Source organism: Myotis nattereri, assembly GCF_964212035.1.
Source record: "Myotis nattereri genome assembly, chromosome: 7".
In the NCBI taxonomy this organism is placed as follows: domain Eukaryota; kingdom Metazoa; phylum Chordata; class Mammalia; order Chiroptera; family Vespertilionidae; genus Myotis; species Myotis nattereri.
The window spans coordinates 40,499,105-40,520,293 of record NC_138082.1 but is presented as its reverse complement, the minus strand read 5'-3'; the positions used below and the strand labels follow the sequence as shown (position 1 = coordinate 40,520,293).

Sequence of the window (21,189 nt, the reverse complement as noted above, 5' to 3'; positions counted from 1 at the left end):
GCTTTATGTTTGTTTTAGAACAGGTCAAAGGCATTTGCCTTCTAATAATTCAACCAACTTTGTGGTTCCTTGTTAAACTGAATTCCTTGTTAATTATATTCTGTTAAGTCTTAAAAATTGGATTTATATTGAAACCTTGATGGCACATTTGATATTATTCCTACAATATTGAAAAAAAATTACTATGGTATAATGAACTGTCCAATGCGTTCTTTTCATGGACATTTTAGATACATTTTATTTCAAGAATTAAAAATCAATGATGAATTATCAAGCTAATTTAAACACACACTTTGTTTTGGGAGTAAAATATATAACTCACTTTAGGTAAATTATATTGTAGGCCTATCTGAAAAACCACCTTGGTTTTTCTTATAAACCAAGGCATAGAATATTCTCCACAATAAAGATAAATAAAAAATAAATTAAAAAACACACAAAAAAACTTAGGCATAGAAAAGCTAACACTAGGAGCTGGTTATTTCCTAAAATTTCTTAAAGTATATTTGTTCATATGTGTGGATAGCCACAGAGCCCTTCTTTCTTGTCAGCAGCAACAGTTGCACTTTAAATAGTCTGCTTGCATTCCAGAATTTGCAAAGCTCAAAGCACTTGAGGGTTAAAAATAGCTTTGGAGAAATGCTTAAAGAGCAAATCTGCCCTGAAGTTATCTCAACCACTTGATCAACTGCCTGAAATGGAATTTCAATCCTCCCCTATATGCAGAACTCTAGATAGCTTGAGAATTTATCGTAAAACTTAATATGCACTGTTGTTGCAGTGCATTCAATCAGAAAACATTTTTCTTTAAATCTTTTTACTCCTTCCTATCACTGATAACCAATGAGTGTTTGACTGTTCTTCAAAAAAAAAAAAATAAGATTTTATTTCCATTCCAATGAAAATATCATCAGGTTAAACCCAGCAAAAATGTGAAGAATCGGTTTGACAATTTCAGCAGAAATTAGGCAAGAGTAGGCTGGGATAGGAAAGAGAAAGGGAAAGGGAGAAGGCAGCGACATAAAAAAGAGCAAAGAACAAGGAACATACAAGTGAAAATGGAAGAACCTGAAAGAGTGAGAGCAAGACAAGCAACCACACTCCTGCTTTTTACCGTATCGCTGGGCTCCAGTTTCTTCCCTTTGAGATACCATTCCACTGGGATATCCTCATAAGAGAGCTCGCAGTCGAAGGTGGCGGTTTCCCCTGCGGTCACTGTGACGTCCTTCAGAGGCCTCAGGAGACCGATGACTCGCGCTTTGCGAGAGGAAGGAAGCAGTGTTGGGTTACTCATTTCGTAATTCCAAGTGAATAAATACAGATTCGGTTAGTAATCTTTGTGGTGGCTTTCTTTGAGAAGGAAAGAGCCACAGGACTGGCCACTACTTTAGCTCCCATGTGAATGGGGCCCTGTGGTGCTGGGAAGGGGAGAGCAGGCGGCCGGAGAGTGGGTATTCATAGGGGCCCTTTCGTGCTGCTCTACAAGGTCAGCAAGAAATCTGTGCTGCATCTGTCTCTCTGCCAGGCGTCAAGTTCCTCTGGCTACATAAGGTATGTGACTTCCAAAATAACTGAGACTCTGATTGGGAGAGGACAAGGGCCCCTCAATCACATAGCCTGTCCATGTCCATCAAACACTTTGCACCTCCCAAAAATGTTAGCCAAATCCTCTCCCGTCCTCCCTTCTCGAATCTGAAATGGCCTCACAGCCAAGTTTTTCTCTATAGTGCTACAGGCACTTGAAGGACGTGTCTTTAAGGGCTGCATGTCTGAGTTAGATTCTTCTTATAGGTATAGCTACTTCGAATGAAAGGATTACAAAATAGGAAAATCTGACTTGCTTAGTTTTTTTTTTTTGTTCAAATGACAAGTTCAATGACGTGTGTGTTGAGATGTCAAAGAAGTAAATACAAGAAAGCCTGTTTCTATACTTTTAATAGTTTTTTTCTAATGAATTAAATAATTCCAATTAGTTTCTCTCCCATTTTATGCAAAGCTGTACACTGAATTTTCAGCAGAAACACATGATACTTACGTTTTACTCGGAGGTGGGCACTAGATTTAACATTGGCGGCTTGGAAATCCACCCCACCCGTCTGGTCCAGGCGGCAGTTGTGCAAAATAAGGAAATGCACTTTGCCTTCTTCCTTGATCTCACAATCCTGTACCAAAAAAGAATAAAGCTTTCATAGGAAATATTTTTCCTTGGGTTTTTCCCCCTGAGGATATCATATCTAATTAAAGGGATAAGATTAATAATGGGTGAAGAGATAGTACACATTTGACCTTTCCTTTTGTGGGAAATGAAGCTTAAAAATACCATCATGAAAGCAGTGCATATGTTAGCTATATAATTCTGAACCAACGGGCCACATCATATAATACCTATACCCTTATATTCACTCTGCTGGAACACAAATAATGCAAATGTGCCTGTCAGAGCCCATCCATAGACCCTAATATCTCTCTGTGGCTTAAGGTCTGACAGAGAACATGATACTACATTTTAGATGCCTTGCATGCACTCTGACTTTTTGCCTGTCCTTTTCTGTTTCACACAGCTCCTCTGGGTGCTGACAAGTTCAGAAATAGCCTTACAGGTGTTTGGAGCAGTGCCTCTCCCTTGAGTTTCCAGTTGGCATGGATGTCATCTTCAGAGATTTCAGTTTCAAAGCGGGCTGTCTCGGTCTCCATCACCTCCACACTGTACAGGGGGCGCAGCAGTTTTATTTCCCGATCTAGGAAAGTGAAGGGTCAGCATGTGTCATTAGCCTCTGGCAGAAAGAACCCCAACAGCTTCAAGAGTAGGCTCATGGAAATGTCCTTACCCTCAATGTCAAGCTTTCCTGAGGTCTTATCTGTCCCACAGTCACAGGTGTACTGCCCGATATCTGATTTCAAGGCTTTCTTTAGGATTAGCATGCGCTTCTTGCCATCTGCTTTAATAACAACATTTTTCGATGGCTTTATTTCCTCTCCATCCTTAAACCATTTGACTGGTGCATCTGCTTTGCTAATTTCACACTGTAGAATCACTTCATCTTTCTCTACAGCGGTATAATCTTGAAGCTTTCCTGTGAAGTATGGATCTCCCTCTGCAAGTAGAATATCAGTGAAAAAAATGTCATTTAGCATCGAGGGAAATGACAATCTCTTGAAAAGTTTAAGAGGCAGCTCACAGAGTTCTGTGCATATGTTAAAATTGAACCAAATGCTCACTTGTTTATTATGTTCAAAAGTTCTCCAAGTGGTACAAAGGGAACATGCATGAGTTTTACCAAAACCTAACCCATCTGTATTTTATTTTGAAGTATTTTATTAACTGTATCTTAAAAGACACTATGAAATTTACCTTATATATAATTATGTGTTCCTTTATTATTTGGCTGAATTTCTTAGCAAATCTAGTATGTCTACTTTACCTTTATGCTTTTAGATTCACAAAATTAGTTTTTCTTAATATCAATTAATAGTTTGCCTTTAATAGTTTCTATATACGTTGGACTTCATATGTAATCTGCTTGATATTAAGGGGCTAAAGAAACGGTTTAGCCATGTAAATTCTGTGTTCTCTCTCTTAGAAGAAACTTGAAAAAAACATTTTTATGAAATAATTTTGAGCAAGGAGACAGGAAGTATACATATTGCTCTTTTAAACATAACAGGGCTCAATAATTAATTGAGAGTTTGAATTTTGACTTTAACTGCCTATTTTGTAGGCCTGGGTCTTTACTCTTTAAATCCTCATATTTTTAGAAAAGATATATTGGAAATAAGCCTGATAACATACATGACAGTTTCTTAAAGACAGGGGCTAACTTCATGCAATGTAACACTTGGATGACTATTTTAAATAATAGCTACTCCACAGATTTCTGCTGAATTTAGTGCAATAAGATTAAATGGAAAAGGGCACCTACCAAGCACCGTGAGTTTAGCTTCTGAACTTATTCCCATAGCTTCTACTTTAATTTGAGAGGTATCATCAAGAGAGAGGTCTTTGAATGTGATTGAATGAGTTTTCCCCTCACTGTGCATTGAGACCCGCTTGCTGGTATGCAGGCGCTGGTCGTTCTTGAACCACTTCACGGGGATGTTGTCATGGGACAGCTCCACCGTAAACACGGCATTCTCCCTCTCTTTGGCTGTCACATCCTTGAGGGGAGTGAGGAATTTGAGCCGGATTCCTATCCAGAAAAAACCCCAAGCTCATCAATTCCAGCTTTGTAAGGAGGACATATAAAAATAAAAGCAAAAAAACAAAACAAAACAGTGAAGATGGTCCATTCTAACTGATAAAACATTTACCTTCAATGATCAGTTTGGCACTGGTGTGCTTGTCTTCAGCTTCAAATATGTATTTTGCTTCATCTTCAAAAGCAGCTGATTTGATCACCATCGAATGCTTAGTGCCATCCTTTATAAGCTCCAATCTGTCATCACCTGTGATTTCCTGGGTTCCTTTCAGCCAACGGAAGGTTTTGGGCTCCCTGGATACCTCACACTCAAACTTCGCCTCATCTTTCTCAAAGACTTTGACGTCGCTGAGAGGGGTGATGAAGATCAGTGGCAGTTCTGAAAGGGAAGGATGGTGTGGATGAAGCTAGAATATGCTTCTGTTCATGACTCTGGTCAATTCAGGATATCAGAGGAAGTCTTAAAAAAATACAAAAGTGTAGCTGACAGGTGGGGCATACCTTTCACTTTCAGATTGGCTGCAGATTTAGCGTTGGCAGCCTGGAAGGACACCTCTCCTGTCATATCCAGCTGGCAGTTATAAAGGACCAGAATATGCTTCTTCCCATCCTCGATGATTTCACAGTCCTGTTTGGATCAGGGTTAGAAGGAAAGAAAAAAGAAAAAAATCATTTTCGTAACTGGTTATTTCTCCAAATCACTGAGAGTTTGCATACCAGAAATGTGTCTTTTTCACCCTAAACAAGCAAACAAGCCCCCTCCTATGTGTGAGCAGATAATCCTGACTTACAGGGGATGCAGTCAAAGGCTCTCCTTTTAGCTTCCACTGGCCATGGACATCTGGCTCTGAAAGTTCAATTTCAAAGCGAGCTGTTTCACCAACAAACAATTCTACTCCATAAAGAGGTTTTTCCACTTTTATTAGTCGAGCTGAAATTATACCAAGTTTTGTTAGATTGACTGAATAAGTAAACTGAAGGTTTCAAATAGGGTAAATTTAAATGTTTTCAGCGACTTACCCTCCACAGTAACGTTTGCGTTCGTCTTGTCTGTACCACAGTCACACACATATTCGCCTTTATCACTAAATTCTGCCTTTTTGATTTTTAAGATGCGGCGCAGGCCATCTGACTTGATGGAGTGTTTGGGTGAAGGTACAATCTCTTCGCCATCTTTGAACCATTTCACTGGCACATCTTTGCTCACTTCACACTTGAGAATAATCTCATCCTTCTCGACTCCAGTTTTGTCATGTAATTTCACAGTGAAGTAGGGATCGGCTTCTGTAAAAGATATTCAGCAGATAATAAGAAGAATGTGCAAATAAAAGCTTATTAAAGAGATGCAATTTAACTACCACCCGACCCTTACATCTAAAAACAGGCTATTTATTTCTAGTTGGTTACATTTACCTAAGACCTTTAGGTGTGCTGTAGACTTCAGGTCCTTAACCTGAACTCGTATCTGGGATATATCATCCAATGTCACTTCTCTTATTTCCAATTTGTGAGTCTTGCCCTCGGATGAGATGAGTACAGTTCTGCTTGTGTGGAGTTTGGCATCGTTTTTGAACCAGACGACATGCATTTTTTCATGGGAAAGTTCACAAACAAAAGTTGCTGTTTGACCTTCTTTCACTGTTTGATCTTCAAGAGGCGAAATGAATTGCAATCTTACACCTGCAATGCAAGCACGGATAATATGCTCAGGAAAACAATTTACCTTCAGAAGTATTCCACTCTAATCTGCCTGGGTGAAAGGATTTCACATGGCATTTATTTATTCATCTTTTCAAATGGAGCCACCCTTTGTTTAAAAAAAAATCGGGGGGTTGTTTAAGTGGTAATGTGAAGATAAAGGGGTGCCGATCACCACCTATAACTATGAGAACTTAGTGCTCTATTTTTAAAGTCATATATTTGTGTGTCTAAATATGGGATGTTATAGTCAGATCTCATCAACTCTTACCTGTAACAAATAATTGTGCCGAGGTCTTCTTGCCCTCCACCTCAGCAGTATAGACTCCTTCATCATCAAATTGAGAATCATTGATAACAAGAATGTGTTTCTTTCCATCAACAATGATATCAAACTTGTCAGAAGACTTGATTATATCAGGTCCCTTAGACCATATGACATTTGCCTCTCGAGTTAGGACACATTCAAATCGAGCCTGTCGCTTTTCTGGAACAGTGACATCCTTCAGGGGCACCGCAAAGTCAAGCTCAATTTCTGAAAAGCAAACAATAAGAATGAGGTTTTTCACAACGCTGAGGGACATGAAATGAAGTTGAGCCCACTCCTGAGTTCTAAAAGCCCATACCTTTCACTGTCAGAATGGCAGTTGTAACGGCATTAAGTGCTTGGTAAAGGACTTCACCAGCTTGGTCCAGCTTGACTTTGTGCAAAGTTAAGAAGCGTTTCCCACCTTCTGCTTTGATTTCACAAGTCTGAGAAACAATAGTTTTAGTTAGCATTTCAGTGAGATAAATTCCCTAGAGGAGAAATGTTTCTATAGTATAGACAAAGATTTCTATAGAGTTTAAAAGTTTACTACTAATAACATAACTAAAAATGTCTTATCATAAAAATTTTTTTAAATGTCCGAGTGGTCTACAAAGAGTGCATCAAATGTCTTCCCCTTTTTGAGATTTAAGAAGCCTGAAGTAACTCTATCATTATTGCACCAAATTTGAATGTTAAACCTGAATTTAGAAAGTAGTTATCATGTACGACTAACCACTGCAAGAGGAAATTACTCACAGGTGAGGGCCTTAGAAGTTCTCCCTTCAGTTTCCATTGTCCAGGAACGTCTTCTTCTGAGATTTCCGCATCAAAGCTTGCACTTTCCTTCTCATAAATGGTAACATCCTCTATTGGTTTAAGCAGTTCAACTTCACGATCTGTATGGGTCAGGGATGAAATACCACAATGCTTTAAACAGTCTCACAATGCTTTGCTTTCATGTCTTTTGGGTTGTGTTATTTTGCCTTATGCACACATAAAACCTGTCCTTTAGAATGAAAGATGTAAGATTATTATACCTCCAAGTGTCAGCTTTGCAGGGTATCTTTTCCCTTCAATTTCCACTGCATATTCATCAATATCTTCTGGCACCGCATTCTTAATTTTGAGATGCACATAGTTTCCCTCTTTCACTATCTCAGTCTTGTCATTTGGTTCCCAGGGGATTTCATCATAGCCTTTGAACCACTTGATGTTCGGAGTATCCCTTGCTATATGACAGGTGAAAACAGCTGTCCCCTTGGGTTTCACATGTTGATCTCGTATGGGTTTCACCAGCCAGTCTCTAATGACTTCTGTACGAAAATGAGGTCAGAAAAAGAATGATCTAAGTAACTTCCCTAGTCAATTTCAGAAATAGAAACATTATTCTCAAAACTTGACCTAATTAATCTATTCTGAGGTATTGATACCCCCCATCCCCCTCTTAGATATGGTACAAGACAGCTATTTTCTGATCCTGGAAACTAATATTCTCTCTTCCACTTTCTTAGTATAATAATCAGATGAACAAAATTTCCCAGCAAAGTACTCACCTACTACTTTCACACAGGATGAACACTCCAGGTTGTTGGCATTTTCCACAGTAACTGTGTATGTCCCAGCATCGAAGTCATCTGCGTCGTTGATGGTCAGGGCCCTCATCAAGCCAATGACGCCCGGCACAATTTTGCCAGGTTTCTCCACCACAATCTTCCCATCCTTCCTCCAGACCACATCGCGTTCTTTGTTTAACTCGCAGCTCAAGTACAATGGCTGTGTTTTGACCACTGTGACTTCCTCTTCAAGCGTTTTCACAAAACGCACAGGAAGTTCTGGGAAGAATTTCAGCAAAGACTTTTCAATACATACAATCCTTTCAATGAAAGAAAACTTAGAAATAAGAGGTTTTGCCTAAAATTACAATAAGAGCTGCTCCAGAGTTTTACTGTATTAAACTGGAATATGGACCATATGCAGAAGACAGGAAATTACCTTCTACAATCAGTTTAGCTGTGGAGGTCTTCTCTTTATTTCCCAAACGTAAAACACAGGTGTATTCACCAGCATCAGAAAGTTGAACATCAGCGATATGCAGCTTTCTGTCTTTACCATCTGCGGTGAATCGGTGCTTTGGGCTCTCCCGGATGCTGCTACCATCTTTCATCCAGGTTGTAATTGCAGTGGAGGGGGAGACTAAACACTCAAAGACTGCAGAAGAGCCAACGGACTCTGCTTCGGTCAAGACGATGTCTTTGATTTCTTTTACAAACTTGAGTGGTACAGCCTTTAGCTGGTAGGTGAATGGGGCTTCATCAGGAGGTTTCTCCCCACCACTTCCTGGTCTTAACTTTTTCCTTTCAGCTTCTACTGGTGAAGGAGTCTTTTTGGCTACACCTACTTCAAAATAAAATTTAAAAGTTGATTTGGCATTTCCACAAGGGTCAGAAAGTGCACACTTGGCTGCCTGCCAGATAAAACTAATGCTAGAGCAACTAGAGAATAACAGAAAATTAAAGACTAGGGCATTGGAAGGTCCATTGTATTTATGCTGCCTTCTTCTCGACAGGAGTATGAGATGACATAAGGAGTCCATGAAAATAAATGCTCTTCATTTTCTCAAGTTTTAAACCCAAATGTAAAATATCTAGATTAATGTCTATTTTATGTCATGTGTAAATATCATGTATATGAAGAATGAAGCTAAGAACACATAGAATTTATTATGCTAAAATATAGCTGGTTATACAGTACCCGCTTGAATAATATTAGAGGTATATTGCTTAAAGTATCAGAAGACATACTAGCTTTAGCAGAATCTATTAGGAATAGCATGGATTGTTACAAATTTTGAAAAATTTCCCCCCTCGAATGTAAAGTGTTTTGTTTTGTTTTTCCCCAGAGTGAAAGATTACAATTCAGGTATAAGGAAATTAATCTTACCTTTGATGGGACCTTTGGGCTTGGCAGCCTCCTCTTTAGGTTTGGCTTCTGAAATAAAGAAGAAAACTTAGCATTTAAACAATTTTCAGACTTATTTCATACTTAGTAAACCATGTGAGGTGAATCATACTCTTTATTATAAGTATTAATGCAAAAAAAGAGAATTGATTTTCTATGATCTCTATGGAGAATGGACATTTCTAACAGATATTTTTGATATATCCAAGAAGTCATATTCTGAAAATAATGTGACTAAGCTAAACTGCCACCAATATAGTTAGCATTAAAACATTATTTTCAGCAAGTGCCTTTATTCTTCTTCCATTTCTGGAAGGCTTACTCTTGCCTTGTAAGGAGGAGTTTCATTCTTATTTAGCAACACAAAGTATTTTATATAGTTACTTATGTGTTGGTTATGTGTACCAAGGATATGTTTCTGTTAACAAGGAATCAGTGTAGAAAAAGGGAATGGCCCAGAAGTTACCTATAACTTCCTTTTTAAAGTGGGCAACAAATCTAGGCAAGGTTAAGGAAAAACAAAGGGTTTATGTGCTATACATATATGAATTCCTTTGTAAGTTTCCCTTAGTTAGACAATGAACTAAAGCAGAAGCAATGAACTAAGGAAGTTCCTACATTTAGAGTTTAATTCAATTATTAATGCAGGGGCTAATAAAATGTAGAACCAGTTTCCTAGCTTCAGCCCCTGGGAATGCAAGAAAAGCTTTATTTTTACACATAATTAATTGGCTCAATAGCAGCTACCATCTTTTTCTGAACTAATGAAAGGTATCACATTGCAATTGTAAAAGTTTAAAAATAAGAATAATGCCCAAATCATAAATATCAGTGACAAACTATTATATCTTAAATATTAAAATTTTGCTATAGCTAAAGAACATAACATTGTCTCATGTCATTAAACACAATAATAACCAAAATATTTCTATAGGGCTTATTATGTACCAGGCAGTGTGCTAAGTGCTTCACACATATTTAGTGCTCTCAGTAATCTGACAGGGCAGATGTAATTATTATTCTGATTTCACATACTAGGACATGAAAATTTAAAGACAGTAAGTAACCAGCCAAAGTTCAAACAATGAGAATGTGTATTTATCAATCATAAAAACACATCAAATCATTTTTGGTTTTGAGATTAACACCTACGTAAAGAATTAGTAATAGCACTTGAAGTTTGTAGCTGAGATGATTTTACCACTTAGCACATTTAAGGAAATTATTATTGATCTACATTCTTATATAGATTTAAAGGCTGAACTATCCTGTTGTTTTTTATTTTATTTACCATTTTAAGTGTGCAATTCAGTTGCATTAAGCCCATTCACAATGTTATGCAATCATCAAGTCATCAACACCGTGTATATCTGGAACTTTTTCATTGTTCCAAAATACATCTTTTTTTTTTTTTAAGAGAAATGATCCCTACAGGGCACAAGAAAAAGCTGAAACTCCTTGGGATTCCTGTGTGCATGTCCTTAGGGAGTGTCTGACTGTCTCCTTAGTTTTCATTAGCCTGGAACATATTCATTCCTTCATCCGAAGAGCATATAAGGAAATGGTGCAGCATAGGAATGTACATTCCAATTAAAACAATACGCACCCATTAGGTGAGAGCTTAGGTGGGTAAAGGACATTAATCAGATGAAGAAAATTTAATTAAGAATTTACAACCCCCACAGTTGAAATAATGCCTAGTTTCAATATAATGAGGGCTTAAATTTAATTCAAGTATGAATATTTTTATTAAGCCATTAAAACAATCAGCCCAGTTGATGTGGCTCAATAGTTGAGTGTCGACCCATGAATCAGGAGGTCAGGGTTTGATTCTGGTCAGGGCACATGCCTGGGTTATGGGCTCAATCCCTGGTGGGGGGCATGCAGGAGGCAGCCAATTAATGATTCTCTATCATCATTGATGTTTCTATCTCTTCCTCTCCCTTTCTCTCTGAAATCAATAAAAACATATTTGAAAAACAATCAACAAGAAAACTACAGAATAAATACCTGCTTTCTTTCCCACGACTGGTGCTGTCACTGGGGCAGTGATGGGGGCTGGAGCAGGCTCCATGGGAGGTGGTTTGATTGTTTTCACTTCTGTAGAGAGATGTCCATTGCATTAATGTATATATTTGCCATTTCGTAAAACCTGTTTTGGTGGCCTATTTGTCTCTTCTGATGTAACTTCAAAATCTTTCAATGACTAGTTCATTGGAGAATAATATATTCTAACTATAATACAATCTACATATAATATGATATATTCTATATATTCTAATATATTTAATATATCATATTAAATGAAATATAATATATTGCCACATTAGAAACTATTTGCTACATACTGACTTTTTCTTCTAAACTACACTTTGTGTAAAGCATGAAGGAGTATACTGTTGACATTGGGGATCAGCTGGCTTACCTGGTTCAGGCTTTGGTTTTGGTTCAAGTCCAGGGAGAGGTATTGCTGGCTTTATTTCAGGCACTAAAAGAATCCATGATAATAAACAGGTTATCACAGTATTTTTTAAGTTTTCACAAAGTCAAACCAAAATTAGGCAGACATGTCTTGGAAGATATTAGAATTAATACACATAGTCATCAAATCAAGTATTTGATCTACAAAATATTTGGAAAATACAGTAAGGCAATTTTATTGGTTCTAATGTTGTTATTCATCTCACTGCCCCAAGACATATTTTTCTTAGTGTTTAAAACTTAGTAAATTATTTAACAATAGGGGGATCATTAGCCCACTGCACATGAGAGGGAAATGGTAAACACAATTAAGCTGACCAGATTAAGGTCACGTGTTCAAATCTTTTTAAAGAATATATTATTTTCACGTTATGCATGCATATGTGCATGTTCAAATCTTTATGCCAGTGTAATTATATTTTAAATGATGCATATTTGTATTTTTAGAAACAACTAAAAAATTGCAAGTTTGTACCTTTTGCTGGTTCAGGAATTTTCTTTTCCACTTTCGCAACAGTAGTTGGAGGTGCTTCAACCTCAACAGCTTTTGGAGGTGGTTCTGGTACTTTAAGATAATAAGGTTATTTTTAGTGATATTTAAATATTTTAATGCTTAGAAATCAATTATTACTTAGAAATCAGTAATTAGATCAAACTGGTTTTCAAAAGTTCAATTGATGGCTTTTAAAAAAATCTATACTCTATCAATTAATTTTTTATTCTCTTTTTGACTCTGATTTAATTTTTCTTTTCCTTATTCCATCCACCTCTCCCCCAACCCCATTATCTCTCCCTTTCCAAATCACTTTCATAACAGTTACCAATAAATAACCCTTTGATAATAGGCTAAGGATAGAAAGAAACCTAGCCCATTTGAAAGCCCCCAAATGTTATGAAACATTTGCTGACACCCTCCCATGAAGTTATTCTCAGCCAACCTGATTATTTCACAATCATTTCTACTGAAAGAACTTATGTGGCAAGTAATCAAAATAATGACGTATAGGCAAGTACATGAGTGGATTTGAGAATTACTATGTAAATATTTCAACAGAAAGCAGACAATGGAAAACACAGATGAAATATGAAGCTATGCTTATAGTTAACTCCACTTATGTTTACAAGATAAACCTTTTGTTAAATGCTCATTTTGTTAAAAGATAATTTCACAAATTGTTACTGAGATTCCTACCTGTAGGTTTTTTAACTTTTTCTACTTTTTTAGGTTCTACTTTAGGTTCTTCTTCTTCAGATCGCTTTCTTAGAACTTAAAAGACAAAAAGGTTTATATGTAAACCAAGACGAACAAATGTAGATGTTGAATGAACTTGACAAATACAAATAATGTACAAAGCAAGGAAAATGAAAAGCATGCAACCTGACCTAGTACACTGGGAAATTTGTATTTATACTAAAAATTATTTTTAAACCAAAGTTTGTGTTAATTTAGAATAGCATTTAGAGTTGTTTTACATCTATATCAATAGCTATACAGAGATAAGTCTGTGCCAGTAATGACCCAAACACAAAATGAATAATTTGCATAAAAACAATTCTAACCATAATTTATTTTGTAATTTAATGAGAAGAGGAATATTTAAATAAGTATAAAGTTTACTGAAATGGAGACATGTAAAGAAATGTAGGTTAGAGAAGAGTAATTTTTTGTGAAGACAAAGTTAGAAATTGATTTTTCATCTGAATATCTTGCTTCTGATTCTTTAATATCTTATTTGTATAAAATACTAGAAGATAAAATACTAAAAAGAAATGTTCACTTTTTAAAAAATGTGGGTTTTTTTCTTCATTGTGGTGATCTTGTGTCATATTTTAAAACTGAATACTCACTCAATTTAGTCTTAAATAGTTTGGTGTAATTTAGAGTATTTAATAGGTTTAGTATATTTTACTACATAATTTGATCATGAAAATGACAGCTATGGTCATTGTTATTAGATTAGAATATTATCAATTTAGTTATGTCTATTAAGTGAATTTCAGAATACTGTGAACACTCACAAAATTTCTGTCTTCTTGTAAAAAAGTTATAAAAATTATAGCCTTAACATTTAATGCTACTACAAATAAACTTTGATAAATAGGGAATCTAATTAAAAGAAAACCAAGAGACAGAAAAATTTTGTAAGCTTTGAAGTATATCTTTTGTATACTCAAAGCTGATGTAACGGTTGAAAAATACTATACCGCTTTTGAGAACAACTTCTTCCTTTGGTTGAGGTTTAGGTTCGGGAAGTAATTTGCGAACTTTCTTTTCACCTCCAGGCACTTAAAAGAATATGATTTCAAATTTTGAAGTGAATTCATATAAAAACTAAATGTCAACAATAAAATGTCTCTTTCAAAACTAGTTAACTATGTACAGTGCATAAGCAATAATTTTTGTCACATGTAAATATCACAGAATTTAAATGCAAATAATATACATCAAGTTATTTTCTCTACAAACATCTATATAACCTTGTGATGAAATTCAATTGCATTAACTACAGGCAAATATACTCAACTTGAATGTATAGAAGATGCTGTTCTATATTAACTTTATAAATTTTCCATCAAATACACAGATTTTGACAGCATCTCTGTCTCAATCTGCAATTGTAGATTGTCCAAATCTACACTGGTATCTCCTCAATATGATTATAAAGTAGAATATAATCATATTGGCAGGTGAAAGTGTCCTTATTCAATCTTCTCCACTTGGGAGAGAAGAAAGCCAACGGATCTGGTTTATGACCTTGATGTTGGGAAAGGGCCATTATCTCATTTTCTTAACAGCAAAGAAGTAACCTTTCTTAAATTCTCTGTTTTGAAATAATACTAACTTAAAATTATGGACCTATAGAATTTGGAAGCTGGTGTTGGCATTATTTTTTTATTTTTTAAAATATATTTTATTGATTTTTTAAAAAAATATATTTTATTGATTTTTCACAGAGAGGAAGGGAGAGGGATAGAGAGTTAGAAACATCAATGAGAGAGGAACATCGATCAGCTGCCTCCTACTGGGGATGTACCCGCAACCAAGGTACATGCCCCTGACTGGAATCAAACCTGGGACCCTTCGGTCCACAGGCCGATGCTCTATCCACTGAGCCAAACCAGTCAGGGCTTTATTGATTTTTTATAGAGAGGAAGGGAGAGGGATAGAGAATTTTGAAACATCAATGAGAGAGAAACACTGATCAGCTGCCTCCTGCACACTCCCTACCGGGGATGTGCCCACAACCAAGGTACATGCCCTTGACCGGAATCGAACCTGGGACCCTTGAGTCTGCAGGCTGATGCTCTATCCACTGAGCCAAACCGGTTAGGGCAGCATTATTTTTTATGAATAAGAAAATGTTCTTGAATTTAGACTAAAAGGGACTCAAGGTATTCTAAATTAATTCACTCTGTGTGTTTAGTGAATATCAGGCATGGAGTATGCTATTAGTATATAGAGCAACCTCCTGAAATTACTATAGTCCTTATAGATTTGAATGGAAGAAAAAAAGAGAAACGCTTGGTGATCATTAAACTTTTTCCCTTCACTATTGATGTTCTATTAAAATTTAAGACATTATTTATTTGTATCATGTAATATTATATTTGTTTACTCATATGCAATCTGAATTTCTTAGATATTTCTATAAAATTTCCCATTTAGTGCTTTAAACAAGACATTTGCTACTCAATAAACAGTTTTTTTTTTAAAAAATGTGATAATGATAACCTTGCCTAACTCTTCAAAATTTAAACATTTAAAAGGCAAATGTAATTATTTTATTTTTAAATATTTTTTTTCCTATATTTTAGGTAGAATTTTACAAACATTCATTTTTTTTTAAACAATTATAAATTGTGCTGGCCTTCAATACTAATTTGGAGTTACCAATATTCTTAATGTAAAACTATTTTTATTGATTGAACTTGGAGAAGCCACCGAGTAAGTTGGGATAGCATAATATCCTTTACTTCCATAATGGACATAGTGAAAATATATCAGTGCATTTGTTTTTCCATATTATTTTATTTTTAAGAACAATGACATTTGAGACTCAGGTGCAGAACACACCATAATAGCTATTATTTTTAAAGCCAATATATGTTACTTCATGTCATTTTAATGTTTATAAGTGACTTTGTAATAATACTTTACTAGCTAGTATTCATAGTAACATTATTTTGTAATCTTCATTTTATTTTTGAAATATTTATTAATGAAAAGTCCCATGAAAAGATTATTCTGACCAAGTTGTTTCAAAAGTAAATTCTACTAAACTTACAGAATCAAAAGGACTTACTGCCATTTACATAGTTCCAGGACAAAGAAAAATGAAAGAAAACTTTCTGTTTTTGTAGTAATTATTTCTTTTTTATTTAATTTATTGGGGTGACTTTGGTTAATAAAATTATGTAGGTTTCAGGTGTTATAATTCTATAATATATTATCTGTATACTGTTTTGTATGTTTACCACCTCAAGTCAAATCTCCTTCCATCACCATTTATTTCCCCCCTTTACCCTCTTCTACCTCCCTCTGCCCTATAACCTTCATTTTATGTCAAGAAATGCATATTCAGATTGGTGATTTTCCCAAATTCCAGAGTGAATCAGGAGCAGATTCAATTTCTGGGTCTGGATGTGTTAATTACTTAAATAGAAAATAGCTCCCCACTATACTTACTAGAAAAATTAAGAACTCTATTTTAAATAGATGCCTTCTAGACTTGTATTATTAATTTATTTTTCTTTAGGGTCTAGGCTTAGATAGGGAATATATATTCAAAGAGAAATTTTGAAAAATGATGTGCAGTGATAATAAAATTTCGCTAAAACATGAGATCTGTACACTGGAAAAAAAATGTCTTGGAGTCACAGAGAAGAAAGTGACAGGAGAGCCATGAAAAAATCTATGTGAATAATCTTAATGCGGAGAAGGAAGACATGGCTTATTTTTAGTGCTTATAACACTGGCTAACATACTGTTGTTCTGGTGTAATTCCAAAGCTTTCCAGCACTTTAACCTAAGGTGTATCCCAATATTAATTTCAGCTAAGCACCAAAATCTTATAGGTAATTGCAAGAAGACATATGTAGATTAGACAAAGATAAGCAATATCTACCCATATAATGGATGAAAATGATGAGACAAAGGAGGCAACACTCATGAGCCAGGACCATAAGAGGTACAAAAATACAAGAAATGAATGAGACTACTGTGATTATGTAAGAAATGTTGGAAAGAGAACATTCTAGAAGACAGAAAGAGCAAGGAGTCAGATGCAGGAAGACCGCATATGAGTGAGTTTTCCAGACTGAAATACCTTTCAGAGGCTTAAGCTCCACCTTCTCTGGGACCTCAGGTTTTTCAGGAACTTTCTTCGAAACAGCTTTAAAAAATAGGATCTTGCTTTTATTATTTGTATATTTAGACTAGGTTGAAGCACATTATTAAACACCTGCTCCAAGAATCAAAACCAAGCTTTGGTCATAACCAAGAAGCATTAATAACAGCCAAGAACAGCCACCACCAAGCATATCAAAAGCATTCAAACCATGAACACAGACTGCAGTTTTACTCCAAAGTGCAATCGTCAAGTCTGGCTGAAAAGGAAGATAATTTTGTTTTTTGCAGAAAAATGAAAATTTTATTTGAGTTTAAATTTTACATTAAGAGAAATGTATTTAAGTGTGTGTTGTCATGAAGTATCAATCAACACTTGGGTAGTCTTTTAAGAAGTGCCCACTTTTTTCCTCTTATTGGCCAGGAGAGTTGTTGAAGGGCAAGAATCACTGGAAGTAAAATCTTATCCTGGAAGATTCTGGGTTTGTACATGTGTATGGAGAAAGTATTCATCTAAGATTATGTGTAGATAATTTCAATTGGGACATTGCATGACACCACAAATAAGACAACATTTTATTAAAATAAAAAGAATAATATGCTTTTGGCAGTTTATTTCAGCTTTTAAAGAACATATATTAAAGAAGTTACTAAAAATTAAGTAATATTGCATTAATTCAAAGACAAGTTTAAATGCAAAAAGAATGAAGGGAAGTTTAACACTGGGAGGAGATGCTGGCTCAGATGTACCCATCATCTCTCTGGCCATGTTGAAGATGACCACAGAACACAATTCTGTTTTTATCAAGTTACAAAAGAAAAAAAGTGGGGGAGCATGACAGGCCACTTATATGTGTTCCTTTCTTGGTATATGAGCACATATCAGCTATTCAATGCCATAACTATATTACTTATAGAATACTTGGAAGCACACGACATTCCTTAAGAACAAAGTTTTGCCTTTTGTATAAATTTGTTACTGCAATATTAAAAATATTTTGCAAACATTTCTTATACATTTCACATGCATAAGATTCCAAAGATATGCCTAGCAACGAGGCTTTGAAATCAGAAAACTGTTTCTCCGCACTCCGCATAAAAAATGTTAGTTGGGCAGATGTCCAGGATGAAGCTCACAAAAATGCAGTTCCTGGCATTTGGGGCAGCAGGCGTGGCCTGACAAGGCACCTGGAGCAGCACGAAACATAGGTCTCTATGCAAGGCCCACAGCTTGATCATGTCTGAAAGCACACACTTGTAAACATTCTTGCAAGCGCCACTTCAGATGACTGGGTAGCAGGTTAATAAAACTTTAGAAGTAGCATTTATACCTTTAAGTTGGAATACTTTCTCCTTCACGTCTTCCTTAGGTGGAGCCGGTGGAGGAGCTGGCGGCTTTGGTTTGAATTTTGGTTTCTCAATAACCTTCTTTTCAGGTTCAGGTTCAGGTTCTTAAAAGAGTATTTCAGGAAAGTTAACGTATGTATATATTAATTAGTAGGTGGATATATAGTATCTCCAGTAGAAATTTATATATATATATATATATATATATATATATATATATATTTGCTTTTTTGGGTACATAATATTAGTGTCCAACATAAAACATAAAACAGTGTCCAACATAAAACATGAAAATATCAACATGATACACAGATGATGAAAAATATAGCAAAGACATTACTAAAAACAACAAATGAAGCATCCATGTAAGCCACATTGACGAGATAAATAGTACAAATTACATGAATATATAAGAATCAGATGCACATTTAAAACAATGAATCTTACATACAAACACAGAGACCTACTCTACATGTAAAACAACATAAAATATATATAAAGATGAAGATATGATGATGAAGATTTAAGTCCAATTAATTGAATACCTTGAACTGGTATTTCTTCTGGCTGTGGTTCAGGTTCAGGTTCTTCAGGCTCAATATACTTTTCAATTTCACGTTCTTTAAAGAATGTTGACAAAGGATGTGAGATTGTAATGGAAAGTGCTTCACAAAGACCCATACAAATTTCACAAAGATGTAAAGATTACCGTCACAAAGATGAAAATATACACTTAATACTAGTTCACTTATATATTAAAAAGAGACAAGATTTCTATTTTCTTATGGTTGAACTTTCTATTAACCACTTTTCTATGTATAATGATAGCAAGTGAGAGGAAAGGAGGGAAGAGGAGACTGGATGAAAGAAGGTGAAGGGATTAGCCAAAGAACATATATGCATAACCCATAGACACAGACAACAGTGTAGTGCTGGCCAGAGGGAAGGGAGTGTGGGGGCTGAGTGCAAGTGGGTAAAAGGCGGGGAGGGAATGGGGATATCTGTAATAGTGTCAACAATAAAAATAAGTAACAAAACATTAAGCAAAGGCTAAGACACTCTAAATAAGTATGGACTTTTAGTTAATAATAAAATATTAATATAGGTTCATTAATTATAATAATTGTACCATACTAATATAAGATATTAATAATAGGAGAAACTGATTGTGGGGATATATGAGAATCCTCTGTAGTATCTTCACAATTTCTTTGTAAATAATTGTTCTAAAAAAAGTTTATTTTTTAAAGAAAATTATATATTGGGTTACCATTTGAGGAGCCAATGTAATTAATTCTTTCAGTTTTGCCTCAGTAAACTATGTTTTGGAATTATAATTACCACCAAGAATAATCAAATTAAGGACTCAAAATTTCCTTTAAAAGAAGCATAAGTATTTGAAAAATGAAACATGTACTGAAGTGCTTTTGAATGGAATGGTAAGAAGGAATTTCACCCTATAAAATATTTTTGTATTTCTAACAGGAGTTCTTAAGGATTAAAGAATTTATATTTTAATATATATACCTTCAACAGGGGGAGTCACTTTTCTACCAATTGTTATGAATGTTTTTTCTTCATATATTACTTCCTCGGAAGACTCTTCAACTTAAAAAAACACAGTATTTTATTTTAGATTGCATTCAGAATAGAATACTGCAACTGCTAAATTGTAAGACATCAACTTTGTTATACTCTATAATATATTCTTCAAATTACCCCAAGATATCAATAACTTCCCTACTTAAGACAGACAACAGATATATACATAAGACCTATCAACAACCAAAGCGAGATGATAAAGACAATTGCCATCTTCCCAAGATTCATAGAGAAGACATATACCTTGGACAGGTGGAGCTTCTGGCTCTTCAGGGGGAGGAACTGACACTTTCTTTTCCGGGATGACTTCCTTTGGCACTTCAAGCACTTTAAAGACATTGATATTGTTTACGACAAAGAATTTAGAAGAATTTGCAAGATTCTGCAAAGAGTTCAGGGGCAAGAACTTTATCTTATAAGACTTAATGGGGCAAATAGCTTTGGAGCATGGGATCCTTTTGGAGATCCAAATTTTATAAATGAGACTTCTCAGTCTTCTTTATTTGCTTCTTTTCTTCTGTGTACCCTTAAATGTAGGTGCTCTCCACTGGTTTAACTTAGATGCTTTAAAAATTGGCTCTCCATTCTTTGAACAATCACTCCTGCACTCTCAACTCTTATTTCCATGTGGATGACTTTGAGATCTACATCTCTAGCCTCGATCTCTTTCCTAAGCTCCAGATGCACATTCCCAACATCCATACTTGAAAAGTGAGAAATATATTCACTATCTTATTTCTAATATCAATCAGGAATCCAATGAGCCATCCTCATGGCCATCTAGCTTCAACCTTACAATCATCTTGGGCTCAATTTCCCTAATTGCTTTGATAATAGACACTAACTCAATCTCCATCTCCCTCACATTCAATCTCCTTTTTTCATTTCTACCAATACTGATCTTGTCCAGCTTTTAATGACCTTAAATAACTGTAATGACTATGTACTATTGTCACCATCTTCCAATAGCTTGAACTGATGCCAGTTATCTTTTTGAAGCCCAATTCCTATTAATTTATACATCACTTCAAAACCCTTGAAACTTCCTATTGCTTACATAATAAAGTATACACCTTATGGTGACATTCAAAGAACTCCAACAGTGATCCGACCCTCATCTTTATATCCATCTTTATCTTTCAGTATACCTCACAACCAATCCATACTCAAATCACACATGCTTATTTGGCAGACCTTGACCTTCCCAGACTTTTCTACCTCAGTGCCTTTTGGTATAATATTCCCTTTGC

At 35.3% G+C, this 21,189-nt stretch overlaps 1 protein-coding gene across 1 annotated transcript in view; it reads right to left on the bottom strand.

Annotated features, from left to right (window-relative positions):
- The window catches only part of LOC308522075 (titin-like), a 308,401-nt gene that overhangs the window by 103,612 nt on the left and 183,600 nt on the right, over positions 1-21,189 (bottom strand). Inside the window, 24 exon segments of the mRNA XM_081095258.1 lie at positions 1,115-1,257; positions 2,036-2,162; positions 2,599-2,738; positions 2,829-3,095; positions 3,921-4,187; positions 4,309-4,575; positions 4,698-4,824; positions 4,988-5,127; positions 5,217-5,480; positions 5,610-5,876; positions 6,166-6,429; positions 6,521-6,647; positions 6,961-7,100; positions 7,242-7,517; positions 7,758-8,036; positions 8,197-8,598; positions 9,145-9,192; positions 11,173-11,262; positions 11,588-11,650; positions 12,119-12,208; positions 12,836-12,910; positions 13,849-13,929; positions 16,971-17,036; positions 18,322-18,441. Coding sequence (XP_080951384.1) covers positions 1,115-1,257; positions 2,036-2,162; positions 2,599-2,738; positions 2,829-3,095; positions 3,921-4,187; positions 4,309-4,575; positions 4,698-4,824; positions 4,988-5,127; positions 5,217-5,480; positions 5,610-5,876; positions 6,166-6,429; positions 6,521-6,647; positions 6,961-7,100; positions 7,242-7,517; positions 7,758-8,036; positions 8,197-8,598; positions 9,145-9,192; positions 11,173-11,262; positions 11,588-11,650; positions 12,119-12,208; positions 12,836-12,910; positions 13,849-13,929; positions 16,971-17,036; positions 18,322-18,441 — 4,130 coding nt within the window.